This window comes from Rhinichthys klamathensis, unplaced genomic scaffold, assembly GCF_029890125.1.
Source record: "Rhinichthys klamathensis goyatoka isolate OS25496 unplaced genomic scaffold, OSU_Roscu_1.1 h1tg000281l_1, whole genome shotgun sequence".
Classification (NCBI taxonomy): Eukaryota; Metazoa; Chordata; class Actinopteri; order Cypriniformes; family Leuciscidae; genus Rhinichthys; species Rhinichthys klamathensis.
Genome location: NW_026606800.1, coordinates 8270590 through 8287212, shown reverse-complemented (window position 1 = coordinate 8287212; position 16623 = coordinate 8270590). Strand labels below are relative to the sequence as shown.

Below are 16623 nucleotides of genomic sequence, written 5' to 3'. Positions count from 1 at the left end.
AGCCTTTGACGGTAATGCTGCATCGTCAGTGACAGAATTAAGGACACACTAAGAATTTCCTTCAAAACAATTTTATTGTACGGATGTAAAATCATAAAAAAAACAATGATGGATTGCCTAAAGCATTAAACTAACAAACAACAACTATAATACTTTGACTGAATCCTTGAAGTGGAACAAATGTCAGGCTGTGTTCTTTTGGAACTATTAGTTCAGAATGTGTCGCTCCACAACTAGAACGGCGACTTTTGGGAGTTTGCTTCACCTGGCAAAACGGCCCCTCACACCCATGACGCCTTGTCCACCTACAGCAAGAAAGACGTCAAATACACATGATGGTAAATCTTACTGTGTTAATACATCTAGGTTAAAATGAGAAGAAATAAAAATATAATTTGCCGCAGTTGGAGAAACTAAAAACGGTACATATTCTTACCCCTCTTTACAAAACTCCTAGAACCACGCCCACTAGTCCATTGTCTGCTAGACCCTGTTCTAGCTTTGGGAGGCTGAGAGCTGCTCGTGTCTGAAAGAGAAAAAAGACAGTTTGTAAATCCGCAATGAGATATTTGAGGCGCTCTGCATAATTTGAAGTGTGCTTGTGTGTACCTGCAGAACTAGATGAAGGTTCCTGGCTTGTGGAAGGCAGACTAGACTCATCTGATGTCTGGGCTGGTTCCTCTGCCTCAGTCTGTGACACAGCCTCAAGTGAAGCTTCAGTACTGTAGAAACATTATTCAGACACAATTATGGAGTCCATGATCTCTCCTTACTGAACTCCTTATGGCACAAGAATGAAAGGAAGTTATGAATGTGTTGCACGGGTAGATTTAAGGGCTCACGCTCACCTGTCTCCTGCGTCCATGAACATGTCGTCTCTCTCCTCCATCCCACTAGTGCCTGCAGGAGCGCTGAGGCCTGGTGTGGAGGTGCTCACCGTGGGCACAGACTGAGAAGCAAGCTCATTTGCTTCGGATGGCACAGTCTCTGATAAAATTGTCACTGAATAGATAAAAAAAAAAGATGATTTAACCGATTATAAAGTGGTACAGCAATGAGAATAAGGTCTAAAAAGATAAAGAAGAATATTGAAATTATCTTGAAATGGCTCGTGTCATCAATTTTGGAAAGTGCAGCAAAAGTGGCCATTGCATAATCCTGCACTTTTCCAGATTGTTCTTCAAATAGGAATTTTCCAAGAGATCTTACATTTAGATTTTTATTATGTGTGCATATATATTCAAATGTTTATATACACGTTTCTGAAAGAAGTCTCTTATGCTTACCATGGCTGCATTTTTTTTATCACAAATACAGTAAAAAAATAAATATAACATAATATTGTGAAATATTACAATTTAAAATAACATTTTGATTCCTGTGATGGCAAAGCTGAATTTTCAGCATCATTACTCCAGTCCTCAGTGTCACATGATCCTTCAGAAATCATTCTAACATGCTGATTTGGTGCTCTTGCTGCTTAATATTGTTGTGAAAACCGTGATACTTTCAGGATTCTTTGATAAATGGAAAGTTCAACAGAAAAGCATTTATTTATAAGAATAACATTTTCTGTAACATTATAAATGTCTTTACGGTCACATTTGATCAATTTAATGCATCCTTGCTAAATAAAAGTATCAATCTCTTTAAAAAAAAAAAAAAAGAGGGAAAAAAACCCTGACCGGTAGTGTATACATCATCATTGTAAAGGGAATACTTTGTTTCCTACAAATCACCATCAGTTCGAAAAACCCATATCAGTCAACCCCTATTTTGAACATTAATTTCAATTAAAGAGAAGTTGTCAATGAAACAGTATGACAGAGTCACAATGCTGCAGATATCATAAGAACCCAAAAAAGGATGCGTGATTTTGTACATACCAGGAGCAGCGATCTGTAGTGGGGTTGTGGGCACACTGCGGCCCCCTGACTCCTCCTCATGAGCTCCAAGGAAAACAGAACTATCATAAATGCCTAAACCGGCAAAACACAGACGGCACAATGAAAAAACTAACCAATATTTTACAGAAAAAGCAGTTACTGAATAGGTCTTTCAGATTCAACAACATAGGGTAATGCATGCAACCTTGTGAGGGCAGCTGGACAAGGTCTGAGTGAGAGGAGCTGGTCTGCGGGAGGTCATCTGAAGGACCGAATCGGAATCGTGATACGCCTGCGACCTGTGGAGAACTTTGTACAACAGAAAAGAAATCAGTCATGTTGCAAGAAACAAACGAGCATAGCAAAGTGTAAAAACAAGGAAACGCACTGGATTGCTTCAGCAAATCCATCCGAACGCGGAGGAATGAGTGTGGGGGTACTGGGAACCATCCTGTCGTCGTCCTCAAAGAAATGCTGCTGATGTGAAACAGAGGAAAACAATGACACTGGGATTTAACGACAAGCATTCAAGCTCAGGTGCAAACCACACAATCAAACCAAGTCCTAAAAGGCAACTCACTGCACTACTGGCCATTCCAGAGGTAAGCTGAAGGCCTCGTCCCACTGACTGCCGACGAACTGGGAGACGCTGCAGACACATGCAAGTTATTTTTTTCAACGCACACTCGAGGCAATGCCTAACAACATCAAACCATGAAAAAAAAATAAAAAACTCCTCAGGCTATGCCATGCAGTACACACTTTTACACACACCTGGACTTGAGCAGGAGGTCCCAACTCCTGAGCAGGTTGGGCCAAGATGTTAAGTCGAGGTGGCAGAGGATGTTGAGGTCTCCTGGGTGAATGTGGAGGTCGAGGGGCAGAGCTGGTGACAGGTGCATCAAACATATCCAATGTGCTCGTTTCATCTGAGACGTCACATATAGATGAAAGGAAAAGTGAAGACGCTTTTAAAACACCAACAACTGACTTTCTAAAGGTTGAAAGCCTCAATCCCATTCAATGTAATTGCATGGAAAAGATCCTTTCAGAAAGATGGTTAGGTCACAGTCACGCTGACTTACAGCTCTGAGAATCTGCCATGCGCTGGGTGGAGTCTGTCGCTCCAAGACTTTCCTCTGTCTCAGTGCCTGGATCTGTGGGATCAGGGCCCTTGGAAAGGATGGTGTGGAAGGTAGAGGGGGAGGAAGAAATAGCAGGAAGAACATTTCTAGTTAATTTCCTGAGCATTACATTTTGATTCAACATACACACAAAGAACATTTGTCCCAAGCTATATTTAGCGGAATGGGTTTAAACATTTTTATTAGCATTAAAGGGTGCGCAGTCAAACTGAGCCTGTTGTGCCAGCTACACATGACAAGTTACGGTTGGATCATTAAAATGGCATGAGCTAGCTTATACAGACCTCTCTGATGTTAAGTCCAAATATAGGTGTTTATGCTGCACAAAAACCAACGTACTAGGGTTGGTTAATGGGAAGAGGAATTTACTGAACATCAATTCATAGATATCCATTTACATGAAGAAATTGAATTAGTCTAACAAGTTTTGCCACCAAAAAACAAAACATAATTTTAGACTAATTTTTCTAATTTTCCAACAGATAAGTAGATTTTTTTCCCCCTCAACTAATTAATTTAGATATACACTACCATAAAAAAGTGACTTGTTTTTTTTTTTTGGAAAGAAATTAGCACTTTTATTCAGCAAGGATGTATTCAATTGATCAAAAGTGACAGTAAAGACATTTATAATGCAAAAAAATATTTCCATTTCAAAAAATGCTGTTTTTAAATAAATTAAGCAGCAAATGAGACCAAGAAATGTTTCTTGAACATCAAATCAGCATATTAGAAGGATTTCTGAAGGATCATGCGAGACTGGAGCAATGATGCTGAAATTTCAGCTACTACATTTTAATATATATATATATATATATATATATATATATATATATATATATATATATATATATATATAGTGTAATTTCACAATACTGACAATTTTGCTGTATTTTTGATCAAATAAATGCAGCCTTGTTGAGCATAAGATACTTATTACAAAATTATAAAAAAAGGTCAATTAAAAACGAACCAATTTGATTAATAATATCTAATGTTTGTCAGGATTTTGTACATTTTAGGGATGCTCATAATTAACTGGTTAACCGACAGTAAGAAAGGTTTAAAAAGTAATTTTTCAAGATATTTTGAAAACATTTGCTACATGGTTAAAAAAATATGACACACAAAACGTAGTTTTTGAGAGAGAGAAAAAAAAAATCATAAGTTGCATATAAATCGCATTTTGTTATTACATTCAGAAATAATGTATAGGGGCCTACCGGTAAAAAAAAGCTAACAAACAGGATTCCTACACATTTTCCATTTCAAAACTCCATACTTTTCCAAACCTATCTGTATATTTTTTGAGACCACAATTAACAAATGTTTTATACAGCATTATGTTTGGTATATAGTAGTCACATGTAAATATTTTGATTTTCTCTTTTTTTTTCTCAAAGTGATAACATCAGTGAAATTTTATATCCTGCATATTCATATCTGACACACATTAGTGTGATATTGATCACCAAACATCAAAGTATAGTCTGATTTAAATGATCCTTTGCTCCTTTATCTGTTGCTGGTTTGAGTGCCACACACATATTCGTTTAATGAAGTTCAAAACAGACTTGCTCGAGACAAACAATGTCTCAATGAAAACGTGCCTTAAATTAATTTTGTTGTTCGACAATCACAAAACGATCACTCAACTTTTGCCATGACTCTGCTTGCATAATACATTTAGTTTTCAGAAATACCTAATTTTATATTTTAGAAAACTGAAAAGGGGCAATAGTCTTGCAATTTTTCCATACTTATCCAAACTGAGTAGGAATCCTGTATAAACATAGCTATAGACTATTTTAGTTCCCCTGACTCAACACATCTTTTAAAACAGAACAAGAATGAAAAATAAAAGTATCTATAAACGTTGAGCCAAAACAAATTAATTTAAGTGAAACTGAAAACCGTCCTATCTCTCTCATTCGCAATGTATATGGATGCTAAACTAGTATTTATTATGGCTTTGTACTTCCAATATCCAATATTAACGTAAAATATCATCTCACACATGCACAAAAATGTGCTTGGCTTAACACCACAGTGGGGCGGTGTTCACGCTGAACGCCACAGATTCTACTACAGACTATTTAAATTGAGCAGTGCAACTGATTTTATTTTGATAATGAACAGGCTGCGATGTCAAGTTAGCAATGCTAGAACTGCTATGTGGTGTGTGTGCACGAGGAGTCTGCGTGATCTCTTGAAATGTTTCCTTATAACAGCGGAATCATTATGGTCATACAGATAAGAGTAAGACAAATTGTAAAGAGTCTACTTTTATTTGTGTACACTCACAATATAAACAAAACATTGTGCTTTTGTAAAATAAAGAAAACAAACAGGATGCTGCTTTCTGCCGTCTCGGTTTCCTTTCCGTGAACTTGTTTTTGTCACAAAAATCAGCAGAAACTTGGCATATACTACTTGTCGCACAGTTTTTTCTTTTGTTTTGTTAATCTGTAAATTTTTTAAGTGACATATGTTGCGCAATGATTCATTTTTTATATATGATTTTATTCTGTTTGTCTCCGTTCACAGAAGCGCTGCAGGTGCGTGATGTGACGATGAATCCTCATGTTCTGTTGTTTATGCTGCTATTTGTGCATGTAAAACTAAACCCCTGGAAAACAAATTTTTATATTTTAATGGGTCACAGACACATTTTATCCATTTTGAATTTATTTAATTCTAATTTAACAATCTTGTCAGTTAACAAGCTTCGGTTGTCGGTTTCTATGCATGATACATACAACATATGCTATATAGGTCATTCAGAATGAAAAATACAATGTATTAATAAAACTACACTTACAGATGTTTCTTTGAATTTCTTTTGATTTTAATTCTACTTTTGAAAATTTAAATTACAATTCTGCATAATGTTTCCTACCTCAAGTTAAAATCAAGAATTGATATTCTCAACTGAATTCTGATTGGTGCACATCTCTGCTTTGTACCTCTGTGTCGTCTCCCTCGTAGACCTCATTGCCATCTCTGCTGCCGCTCTCTTCGTTACTCTCTTCTCCCTCTTCCCCAATCCCTCCATCCTCCTCATCATCATCCTCTTCCTCCTCCTCTTCCTCCTCCTCCTCCTCATAATCCTAAGGTGGATAAAAACAGTACATATAACAGGATCAAACATCACTGAATTTCAGCAGCGGTGCAACTACAAACCTGCTCTTCCTCTTCCTCCTCCTCCTCCTCCGATTCATCTTCGTGGTCTCCCTCACTATCTGTGTCACTAACAATGACTATGACGTGGTGATCGGGCTCATCCGGGCTTCGATGGGTGTCAGAGGAATGAGGCAGAAGTCGATCTCCAGGCACAGACTGAGATGGTCCAGGTTCCTCATCCATCTCCTCCAAAGTAGAGTAGCTCTCCAACTCCTTCACACAGACATGCATATGAAACACCAATTTCTATTGGTTTCACACTTCTACTGTCTGAATAAAAACAGGAAGTTCTACACACATCCTTCTGTTATTACCTGTACAGCGTCAGGAGCCTCCTGGTTGTCACCCGGTACAACGCTTTCAGCCTCAGTGCTGTCCTCAGCCAACATCTCTTCCTGCAGTACACATTTTATGTTGCACACAGTCTCGATTTTAAAGCAAGAAAAAAATTATGGCACCTGGTTGATATAATATAATAAACCTCACCTCCACCCTATGAATGCGGACCCTCTTGCAAATGGGAGAGTCACTGGGCTCATCCTGGGACTGTGTGTCAGCAGACTCTTGTTCCTCTTCACGGGCGCGTTTACTCAAGGCACTACTAGGAGACGCGGTCACTACAGCAAGAGGACAAAGAGCTCATCTGTAGAGTGAAGTTCCATGACAAAAGAGTTCAGCTAATCTGGTTGAGTTTATAATTGACATTACCTGCACTGGCACTGCTTGTGCTAGCGGTGGCACTCCACAGCCCCGAGGATGTAGAAAGAGGCCTGTCTAACTGTGAGGTTGGGAGCGTTACAGCAGCTGGAGGTTCCTGATTGGATGGTTCAGCAGGGGGTTGGGTTTGTTGTTGAGTGGGCTGAATGAACGCAGTGGCTTGGCTCTGCTGTTGGACATTCAGCAGAGGTTGAGCCAGGTTGGTCTGAACATTAGGGCTGGTGGACCGCACTGAACCGCTGGCACTGCCATAGACTGTCATATGCTCTAGCGGGCTCTCAGATGACTGCATGGCTGCAAGGTCAAGGAAAAAAATTCATTTGTACAGTGTTAACTAAACTATTACAAATATTTTTTCTTAATGTAAATAAAGCAGAAATAAAACAAATATTAAATTAAAAACTTAAAACTAATATTACTAAAACTAAAACAGCACAAAAATAAAAGCACAAAATGACCAATTGAAAACGAAAAAAAAAAAATCTAATTTAACATCAATAAATAACATAACTAGAATTTAAACAGTCAGTATTTAACCCTCATGTGGTGTTCAAAACCCTATAACACCTGTGGTGTTCCCGGTCAAAAATGACCGGGCCATAAAAAAAACCTTATAAATCACTCATTATACCATATTTTCACCCAATCTTGGATTCAATCTTTTTGTCAACATGTTCTCTTTCAATTAGGACTGGTTTTATATTTTGATTTGCATCTGAATAACCATAGGCCTCATTTATTTGAGAGTAGGCATTTCATTTTTTGAGTAATTTTTGTACAATTTTTGAATAATTTTGGAAATATTAAATAAAATCTGAAGAAAATTGGTATTGTTGATCACACTAGTCAACTTAACATTTTCACCAGGAATTTTGTTTTGATACTTTTGTTTTGTAAAAAATATGGCACATAGTCACACTTGTGGTGTTCCCGGTCAAAAATGACCGGCCTAAAAAAAATAGCTTATAAGTCACTCATAATACCATATTTTCACCCAATCTTGGATTCAATCTTTTTGTCAACTTGTTCTCTTTCAATTAGGACTGGTTTTATATTTCTGTTTGCATCTGATTAATCGTGGGCCTCATTTGTCTGAGAGTAGGCATCTCATTTTTTTAGTAAAAAACAAATCATTTATGAGTAAATTTGGAAATATGAAAAAAAAAAATGAAAAAAAATGGCTACTGTTGATCACACTAGTCTACTCTAATGTTTCACCAGGAATTTTGTTTTGAAACTTTTGTTTTGTAAAAAATATGGCACATAGTCACACTTGTGGTGTTCCCGGTCAAAAATGACCGGCCTATAAAAAATAGCTTATAAATCACTCATTATACCATATTTTCACCCAATCTTGGATTCAATCTTTTTGTCAACTTGTTCTCTTTCAATTAGGACTGGTTTTATATTTCTGTTTGCATCTGATTAATCGTGGGCCTCATTTGTCTGAGAGTAGGCATCTCATTTTTTGAGTAAAAAACAAATAATTTATGAGTAAATTTGGAAATATGAAAAGTAAATATGAAAAAAATGGCTACTGTTAATCACACTAGTCTACTCTAATGTTTCACAAGGAATTTTGTTTTGAAACTTTTGTTTTGTAAAAAATATGGCACATAGTCACACTTGTGGTGTTCCCGGTCAAAAATGACCGGCCTATAAAAAATAGTTTATAAATCACTCATAATACCATATTTTCACCCAATCTTGGATTCAATCTTTTTGTCAACTTGTTCTCTTTCAATTAGGACTGGTTTTATATTTCTGTTTGCATCTGATTAGTCGTGGGCCTCATTTATCTGAGAGTAGGCATGGTCAAAAATGGTCACAATGGCCGACCATTGAAAGTGAATGGGAGAGACTGAAAATAACAAAACAATTTAGTTTTCAGGAGCATGTTCATTATTTTCATGTACACATATGAGCATGTGTGCTTGCAAACATCGAGCCCTTGGACCTGTGCATGTATCGATACATTTATACACACGCTACCCAGACACACACGTTAAAACACACAAACTTTTTTAAATATTACACACATTCTTTTCCACAGAGAGAAATTTGATCCTACCCTAACCTGCATCTAATATACATTTATCCATCTGACATTACCACACACACACACACACACACACACACACACACACAGGCCGTGATCAGATTTTTGACTCAGAAACTAGTGAGGAGGAGGAAATTCAGGATGCACCTTGCAGTGAAGATGTTTCTGAAGAGGAAGGCACCACTGAATCGGCTACGGAGCTTGAAACAACTGATGAGGAGCAGTCGTCCAGTGATGAGGGCCCAGCTGAGGTTACCGTTTCATTCTGGTCAAAAGATGGAACTTTGTCCTGGCGTTCATCCCCACCTATGAGGCAAGGCAGGTTTTCTTCTGAAGGCCTTCCTCTTCAGAAACATCTTCACTGCAAGATGCATCCTGCATGTCCTCCTCCTCACTAGTTTCTGAGTCAAAAATCTGATGAATAACATCATGTGCAGAGAGCTGTTTTGCATTGTGCTGCCACAAATGAATGACAAGCAAGGTGCTGTGAGGCATTTTATATATGCCTGTGCTATCACATGATGTATATTTGTAAATATTGTCTAGTTCTGTGTGAGAACCTCACAGTTCCAAAACAAAATGTCATAATATTTTGTCTGAAAGCTGTGATGAAACAAGACCATGAAAGAAAGATTCTTTTGAAGCCGGGTCACTGCAGTCATGGCCAGTTTGTGTGTGTGTGTGTGTGTGGTAATGTCAGATGGATAAATGTATACTAGATGCAGGTTAGGGTAGGATCAAATTTCTCTCTGTGGAAAATAATGTGTGTAATACTCAAAAAAGTTTGTGTGTTTTAACGTGTGTGTGTGTCTGGGTAGCGTGTGTATAAATGTATCGATACATGCACAGGTCCAAGGGCTCGATGTTTGCAAGCACACATGCTCATATGTGTACATGAAAATAATGAACATGCTCCTGAAAACTAAATTGTTCTGTTATTTTCAGTCTCTCCCATTCACTTTCAATGGTCGGCCATTGTGACCATTTTTGACCATGCCTACTCTCAGATAAATGAGGCCCACGATTAATCAGATGCAAACAGAAATATAAAACCAGTCCTAATTGAAAGAGAACAAGTTGACAAAAAGATTGAATCCAAGATTGGGTGAAAATATGGTATTATGAGTGATTTATAAACTATTTTTTGTAGGCCGGTCATTTTTGACCGGGAACACCACAAGTGTGACTATGTGCCATATTTTTTACAAAACAAAAGTTTCAAAACAAAATTCCTTGTGAAACATTAGAGTAGACTAGTGTGATTAACAGTAGCCATTTTTTTCATATTTTCTTTTCATATTACCAAATTTACTCATAAATTATTTGTTTTTTACTCAAAAAATGAGATGCCTACTCTCAGACAAATGAGGCCCACGATTAATCAGATGCAAACAGAAATATAAAACCAGTCCTAATTGAAAGAGAACAAGTTGACAAAAAGATTGAATCCAAGATTGGGTGAAAATATGGTATAATGAGTGATTTATAAGCTATTTTTTATAGGCCGGTCATTTTTGACCGGGAACACCACAAGTGTAACAAGGTAACAAAACTCCCACAAAAAAATAAGAAAATTTTCAAAAAAACCCTGAGATTTAGTTAAACCGTTTGGGAACAAAGTCACTAAGTTTCAGTCCAAAGCGATAACATTAACTAGTATTTTCGGGAAAAAGAAAATCTTCTCCGGGTCAAATTGACCCGAACACCACATGAGGGTTAAACAAATTAGTGTTATTTTAGTACCATTGACATACTATTATAATTTTTAGTTAAACAAAATCTGAAATATTAAGTTTAAGTTTAATAATTTGGGCATTCGCAATTTTTTTTAATGTCTATATTGTTTTAATTCAGTTTGAGTTATTTTAAACTTAAACTAAATAAAAATCTGAAATGTTGCCTTGGCAACTAGCTGAAATAAAACTTTTCTTGAAAAAATAAAATATTTTTTTAAAATATTTATTTCAGTTTGTGTTTAACTTTCAAAAACGAAAATTTCGTAAACGATAACAACCCTAGTCCAAAACAGCCTAACACTTACGCTCTTGGCTCTCCACCTGAGTGGTGGGCATGACTGTGGCAGTGGGTGTAGGAGTGGGCACTGGGGCAGGAGTGATCATAGGTTTGATGCTGGCCCTTGGGGTGGATTTGTTTCCTGGGATGGCTGGAGGCTTGCTGGGGGTTGCCGCCAGTGGTGTGGGCTTTATGTTAGCAGTTGGAGGCTCTGAAGTGCTTGCACTATCAAAGGGACATAAAGAGGATGTAGAGTGGCTTGACTGGAACCATTTTTGAAAATATGACAGCGACTATGAATAAAATGTGCAGGTTAATGTGTAGTGCCCCCTAAAAATACTGTACCTTCCTCTTTCTGCCACTGGTGTGGACTTGAGAGAGATCTGTCGCTGTTCTGTTGTCCTTTGAGCTTCCTGGGTCTGCAGACAGAAGAAAAACTAGATAAACACTTTAACATGTAAACTTGTTCAGCTATAGGTTTGCAATTGCACAAACGTGTGGTGTTACCTTGCTGGAGCCCTGTTCTGGTTGTTCGTCTCTCTGTTCTCCATGTCTCTCCTGCTGCTCACGGAGGTCTCGCAGCTCCCTTTCCTGTCTGTTCAGACGCCCCTCATACTGAGACTTTAGTGCACTCACTCGTACTTCCAATTCCTCTTTTTGTTGCTTCAACTCCTCATTTTCTTTCTGAAGCTGACCCTTTACACCTGGAAGTAGAGGACAAAATTAATTTATTACTTTTTTTATTCAGTGTCAAACTACCTGGAACAATTTAAAACAGAAAATCACTCTTTTAAAACAAGGTCAATTCTTACCACTAAGCTGGCTGATCTTCTGCTTGGCCATTACTATGGCCTTCTTGGTCCTCTCCTCCTTGTCAGTCAGCTGCTGTTTGAGTCGCTCCTCCTGAGAAGATTTCTCTTGAAGCTCCTGTCTAAGACGCATTAGCTCCCCCTGAAGGTGAGAGGCCTGTTCCTGTGCACTGCGTGCCTCTGCTTCCCGCTCACCTACAGTCTGCAAAGGGCAACAGAAATCTCACACTATGAGCATCATATTTTCAAAAAGATACCTAATCATTTCAGTCTGATCTTAAAAGGTTGTGCAGTACGTTTCATTGCTGATTGTTTTGAGATCCAATCACAATGTAATGCAGGTTTTTCAAAGAGACGGATGACGGGCATGGGAACCACACTATTTTTCACATGAGAGATAAACTACAAAACAGAGAGGGGTTCAGAAAAAGGTTGGAAAATGGCAATAAATATGAATCGCTAAAATACTTTTTTTTTTTAATAATATAAAACCGGTGTAAACAGAGAGGGGTCAGAGCAAGGGTGGGAAATGGTAATAAATATGAATAATAAAAAAAAGGATTAGTTTATAAAATTTTGTTTTATATTAAACATTTTATATTATTTAAGGATAATAGAATTGGGGGGGGGGGGGGGGTAAAGTAATACTTACTCTATTGAGATTCTCCAGATGGCCTTCCAGTTCTCTTGTCCTGTTCTCTGATTGGTTGAGGGACTCTTTGAGGCCCTGAAGTTCTTGAGCTGATGCCTGTTGTGCCTCTTGATCCTGGGCTGGTGCAGACGCAGCAGCGGCTACCAACTGCACAAAACCAATTGAATCATCTCTACTCCAAACACATATTTTCACTTTCTTAAGTCATAAACCCTGTCTCACCTTGTCATATTCAACCTTGAGCTCCTCATACTGGGTTTTATACCGTCGACCAATCTTTTTAACTTGTGTGATAGTTTTTAGTTTCTCCTGGATGTCCAAATTTTTGGCCTCCTGGTCTTTCTTCAGGTTGTCCCTCTCCACCATCACCTTTCCCAGGTTTTCCCTTAGGTTCTGAACCTGAGACTGCAGCATAGTCACAGAGCTACCGCTCCTGCAAAGAGCAAGAAAATGTGACATGCATAAAATACAGCAAGACAAAAAAATCATTTTTTAAACCTGTGAAATTTTGCACTAACCTGGCAGCCTCAGCTTTAAACCGGCTAGTCTCCTCAACAAGCTGCTGGATGCGTTTGAGATGTGCTTCCCTCTCAGAGTGCATGCGCTTGTACTCCTCTGGGTCAGTGTCTTTCTGCTGGCTTACCAGGTGCTAAACACCACAAGAAAGTATAATCAGGACTAGTGTTGTCACGATACTAGAATTTCTAACTTCGATACGATACCTTGAAAAATATCGATATTCGATACCATTTTCGATACCACGGAGAAAAAGCTGCCACAATATTAAGGGGGTATTTTTTTAATTTAAAGCTAAATATAACAAGTCTAGAACATGACAATGAGGTATATTTTACACGAACAAAAATGTCCTGAGTTCTATTTGTTTATATTTTTTAATTGGACCAGAGCTAACATGATGTATTTTATTACCTACTGTTATCAAAGATTAAAATATACTGTAACAAAAAAGCACTTAACAGTATCAAATTGGAGGATAGAGAGTCAGTAATGTATAATAATAAGATTAAACATTCAATTTTCAGTTAAAGGCATTTCATTATTGAATTCAGAGATAGCTGTTTAGTTTAATTAATATCTGTGTAATCAAATTGATGATAATCGCTAATGAAGGAAAATTGCAGAATTAAATAATAATTTTTGAATAAAGTTAAATAGGCACCAGTTAATTTACATTTGACCACAGTTACAATATTTTCTTGTCTAAGATTCCTCAGTCAGATTATGTTAACTTTAAGAATTAAAACGAGACAACACAGACTCTTATCAACAACAATACTAGGCCCTCTTGGTTAATGTTTCAGAAAAGTTCAAATGAGAAGAGTTACAGTGTTTCCTTGAGGACTTTTTTTAGCAGTGAGGGCAGGTCTGTCCAAACACCCCTGATGCTGAGCATATGCTGCTAAATAGTAGCCTACCCCTGGAGCCTGTTCCTTAAATCTGTTTTCACCTATACAATAATTAAAAAAAATGAGTGATGTGAGGGATTATTGATAGTCAAACAATCTGTTGGGTGCCCGCAGCCCGCTCGCGTGTCCGAGCTATTCTCCGGACATGCCCGCTCGCGGTGTGTAGCGCGTTTCCACGCTATTCTCCGACTCCGACATGCCCGCTCGCGGTGTGTTTTTTACGCGTGTCCGCGCTATTCTCCGACGTGTCCGCGCTATTCTCCGACATGCCCGCTCGCGGTGTTCTTTATCAATCAACCAAACCCGGTCGCGGGGGCGCCGCCCTCGCCATCTTTCCATTCACTTCACTTTTGCTATTTAACCAGAGCGAATGAGACGAGTGCGTCACGTGTGGTGTTTGTCAACGCGCTTGAGTATCGATACTTCGGGAAATTAGTATTGGTACCGTTCAGATATTTCAGTATCGATATTTATCGAAATATCGATATTTTTGACAACACTAATCAGGACCCAATAATTTTCAATGACAAATGCATAGTTTTTAATACAGACAAAATTCGTACCTGAGTGCGAGCTTTCCAGCGTTTGATGTCTTCTTCCAGAAGCTTCTTCTCTGCCTGTAGCATACCACTCTTCTCACTGAGCTCTGCATTGGACTCCTGCATAGGCAAGATGTCCGACTCCAGTTTACGCACCTGGAAACCATTATGAAATCAACAATTTAAATCAATTACATTGTTACTAGAGGTGGGCATAGATTAATTTTTTTAATCTAGATTAATCTAGATTAATATTGAAATTAATCTAGATTAATCTAGATTAAAATGGCTCATTTGAATTCTCCCGAAGGCATTCAGAATATGTGTGCTACCCAAATAATGACTAAAAGTAAGTCTTTGAGAATAGTTTGCCTCGCGTAGGGATGTGCATTTCTGCCAAAAATGCCATTCGACAATCGAGGAGCAAAAGTCGAATATCGTATAAAAAAAAAAAATAAAAAAAACATGACAGAAAGGGAAGCCAATTTCATCTTTAGCGATTTGTCATCAAACAAACTGTTTATTAATTGAACAAGTAACATGTTTTCGTCCTTTTTTTTAAACATAGTAGGCTAATTAAAAAAAAACAAAAAAAAAAAACAATACGCACGACAGTACGTTTTTGCATCGCCAATGCTCGTTAGATCAAAAAATAATGTCATCATATGTCATAAGAATTTGATGTGAACCTCTGCCTTGTTACTGCAATAGCCTCATTTTTAAACAAATTAGTTTCAATCAATGTAAACTATTCGTGTGATTATGCCACTTCGCAATACACGCGCAATACACACACAATGTATTACCTGAATGAAATGAAATCGAATGTATCGTCCTGTGGAATCATTCATTCACAGACAGCTTACGAAGATGTTCAACTAATAAAGATCTTCATCGCTGGCAAAAATATGATGCATTCAACTAGACTAGACTGTAGATCGGCCACTTCATCCAACGCTCTTGATGCTCTTAAATCTTCCTGTTTCGACTCCGAGTGTGAATTGAAAGCGCTTCAGACGATTCAGTGCGCGAGGAACTGAACAGATCAACTGATTCGCGAACCGATTTAGACAGATCATCTGACAACTTGTTTGATGAAGTCTTTGAACAGAATCGACTCAAAAGAGTGATTCATTTGTAAATGAGCATCGCTCATGCCCATACAAAGGACACAGCGTGCTTGGAATAAACTCATTTAACAACGTATTGCATTAAAATAAAGTAACGAGAGGAAAGTCGCCCAACGTAACAAAGTAAAAGTACACCTTGTGTCCCTGACAGGAAAATACCCTACTGCGCGATCTGTGACAGTAGGCGCGGCGTCATACTACACATTAGAATTGCGCGAAAATATAACGATATTCGAAAAAGCTATTTATGATCCCAATCCAACTTTGATTAACGGCGATATTTTTTTTATCGCCCGATAAGAGTCTCACGTTAACGCAGCACGTTAACGCCGATAACGGCCCAGCACTAATTGTTACATTTACAAATATAATTGTTGGTTATGCGTTTTAATAAGGGTGCCTTGCCTTGGCTTGAGTATCCTGCAGCTCCTGCTCCAGTTTCTCTTTCTCCTCCCTCAGCATCTTATTAGTCTCCATTAGCACATTCATAGTCTCCGTCTTCTTCATCAGCTCATCATGCTGGGACAGAGTCTTTGCAGTCACCTTTAGACAATTAAACAGGCTGAGTAACAGTTACCAGATCCCATAATGGGGATTTTTTCCTTTTGCCTGTGCCTAAGGCAGTTAACTAGTATAATTGATCAGGAATAAAATAGAATGCATCTTGGTTCTCCAAGCCAACCTGCATCCTCTCTCTCTCTGCACTTAGACTCTCCTGAACATCCTTCAGCTCTCTCTCCAGATGCTCCACTCTCAGCCGGTGTCTCAGACTCTCCCCCTGGACCACCTCAAACCGAGACTCTGCGATCTCCTTCTCCCGTCGCACAAACCTGCAAACCAATGGAGAAAAAGAGATTGCCATGAATGAGAAAACAAGAGAAATAATAATCATATTTTCTTCTCATATCTACTTTATCTAATCTATTTTTAAAATTTTCTCTGCACAATCAACCCTCTAAGGACACAATGGCAAAATAATTGTCACTGGCTAGTAATTTTTGTTTATTCGCTAGACTTTTGGAATAGATATTTATCATTTTAAACAGTAAAAATGTATCTTTTC

The 16623-nt window shown here is 38.0% G+C and overlaps 1 protein-coding gene across 3 annotated transcripts in view; it reads right to left on the bottom strand.

The window, feature by feature from the left end:
- Positions 1-55: 55 nt before the first annotated feature.
- Positions 56-16623, bottom strand: part of tprb (translocated promoter region b, nuclear basket protein) — a 28531-nt gene continuing 11963 nt past the window's right edge. Inside the window, exons 26-50 of one of the 3 annotated variants that reach the window (XM_056269509.1) lie at positions 16243-16390; positions 15966-16103; positions 14455-14586; positions 12983-13113; positions 12687-12897; positions 12465-12611; positions 11816-12014; positions 11511-11707; positions 11349-11422; positions 11032-11228; positions 6923-7225; positions 6701-6831; positions 6529-6609; positions 6215-6427; positions 5998-6141; positions 2972-3059; positions 2661-2815; positions 2467-2535; positions 2275-2363; positions 2092-2195; positions 1887-1979; positions 849-1002; positions 610-722; positions 437-526; positions 56-305 (exon numbers count right to left, since the gene is read on the bottom strand). In XM_056269509.1, the coding sequence (XP_056125484.1) occupies positions 262-305; positions 437-526; positions 610-722; positions 849-1002; positions 1887-1979; positions 2092-2195; positions 2275-2363; positions 2467-2535; positions 2661-2815; positions 2972-3059; positions 5998-6141; positions 6215-6427; positions 6529-6609; positions 6701-6831; positions 6923-7225; positions 11032-11228; positions 11349-11422; positions 11511-11707; positions 11816-12014; positions 12465-12611; positions 12687-12897; positions 12983-13113; positions 14455-14586; positions 15966-16103; positions 16243-16390 (3445 nt within the window). In that variant the 3' untranslated portion in view covers positions 56-261. Of the gene's footprint in view, positions 306-436; positions 527-609; positions 723-848; positions 1003-1886; positions 1980-2091; positions 2196-2274; positions 2364-2466; positions 2536-2660; positions 2816-2971; positions 3060-5300; positions 5661-5997; positions 6428-6528; positions 6610-6700; positions 6832-6922; positions 7226-11031; positions 11229-11348; positions 11441-11510; positions 11708-11815; positions 12015-12464; positions 12612-12686; positions 12898-12982; positions 13114-14454; positions 14587-15965; positions 16104-16242; positions 16391-16623 lie in introns of those variants that run through there. The other 2 variants (XR_008809337.1, XR_008809338.1) reach the window with 2 other exon arrangements.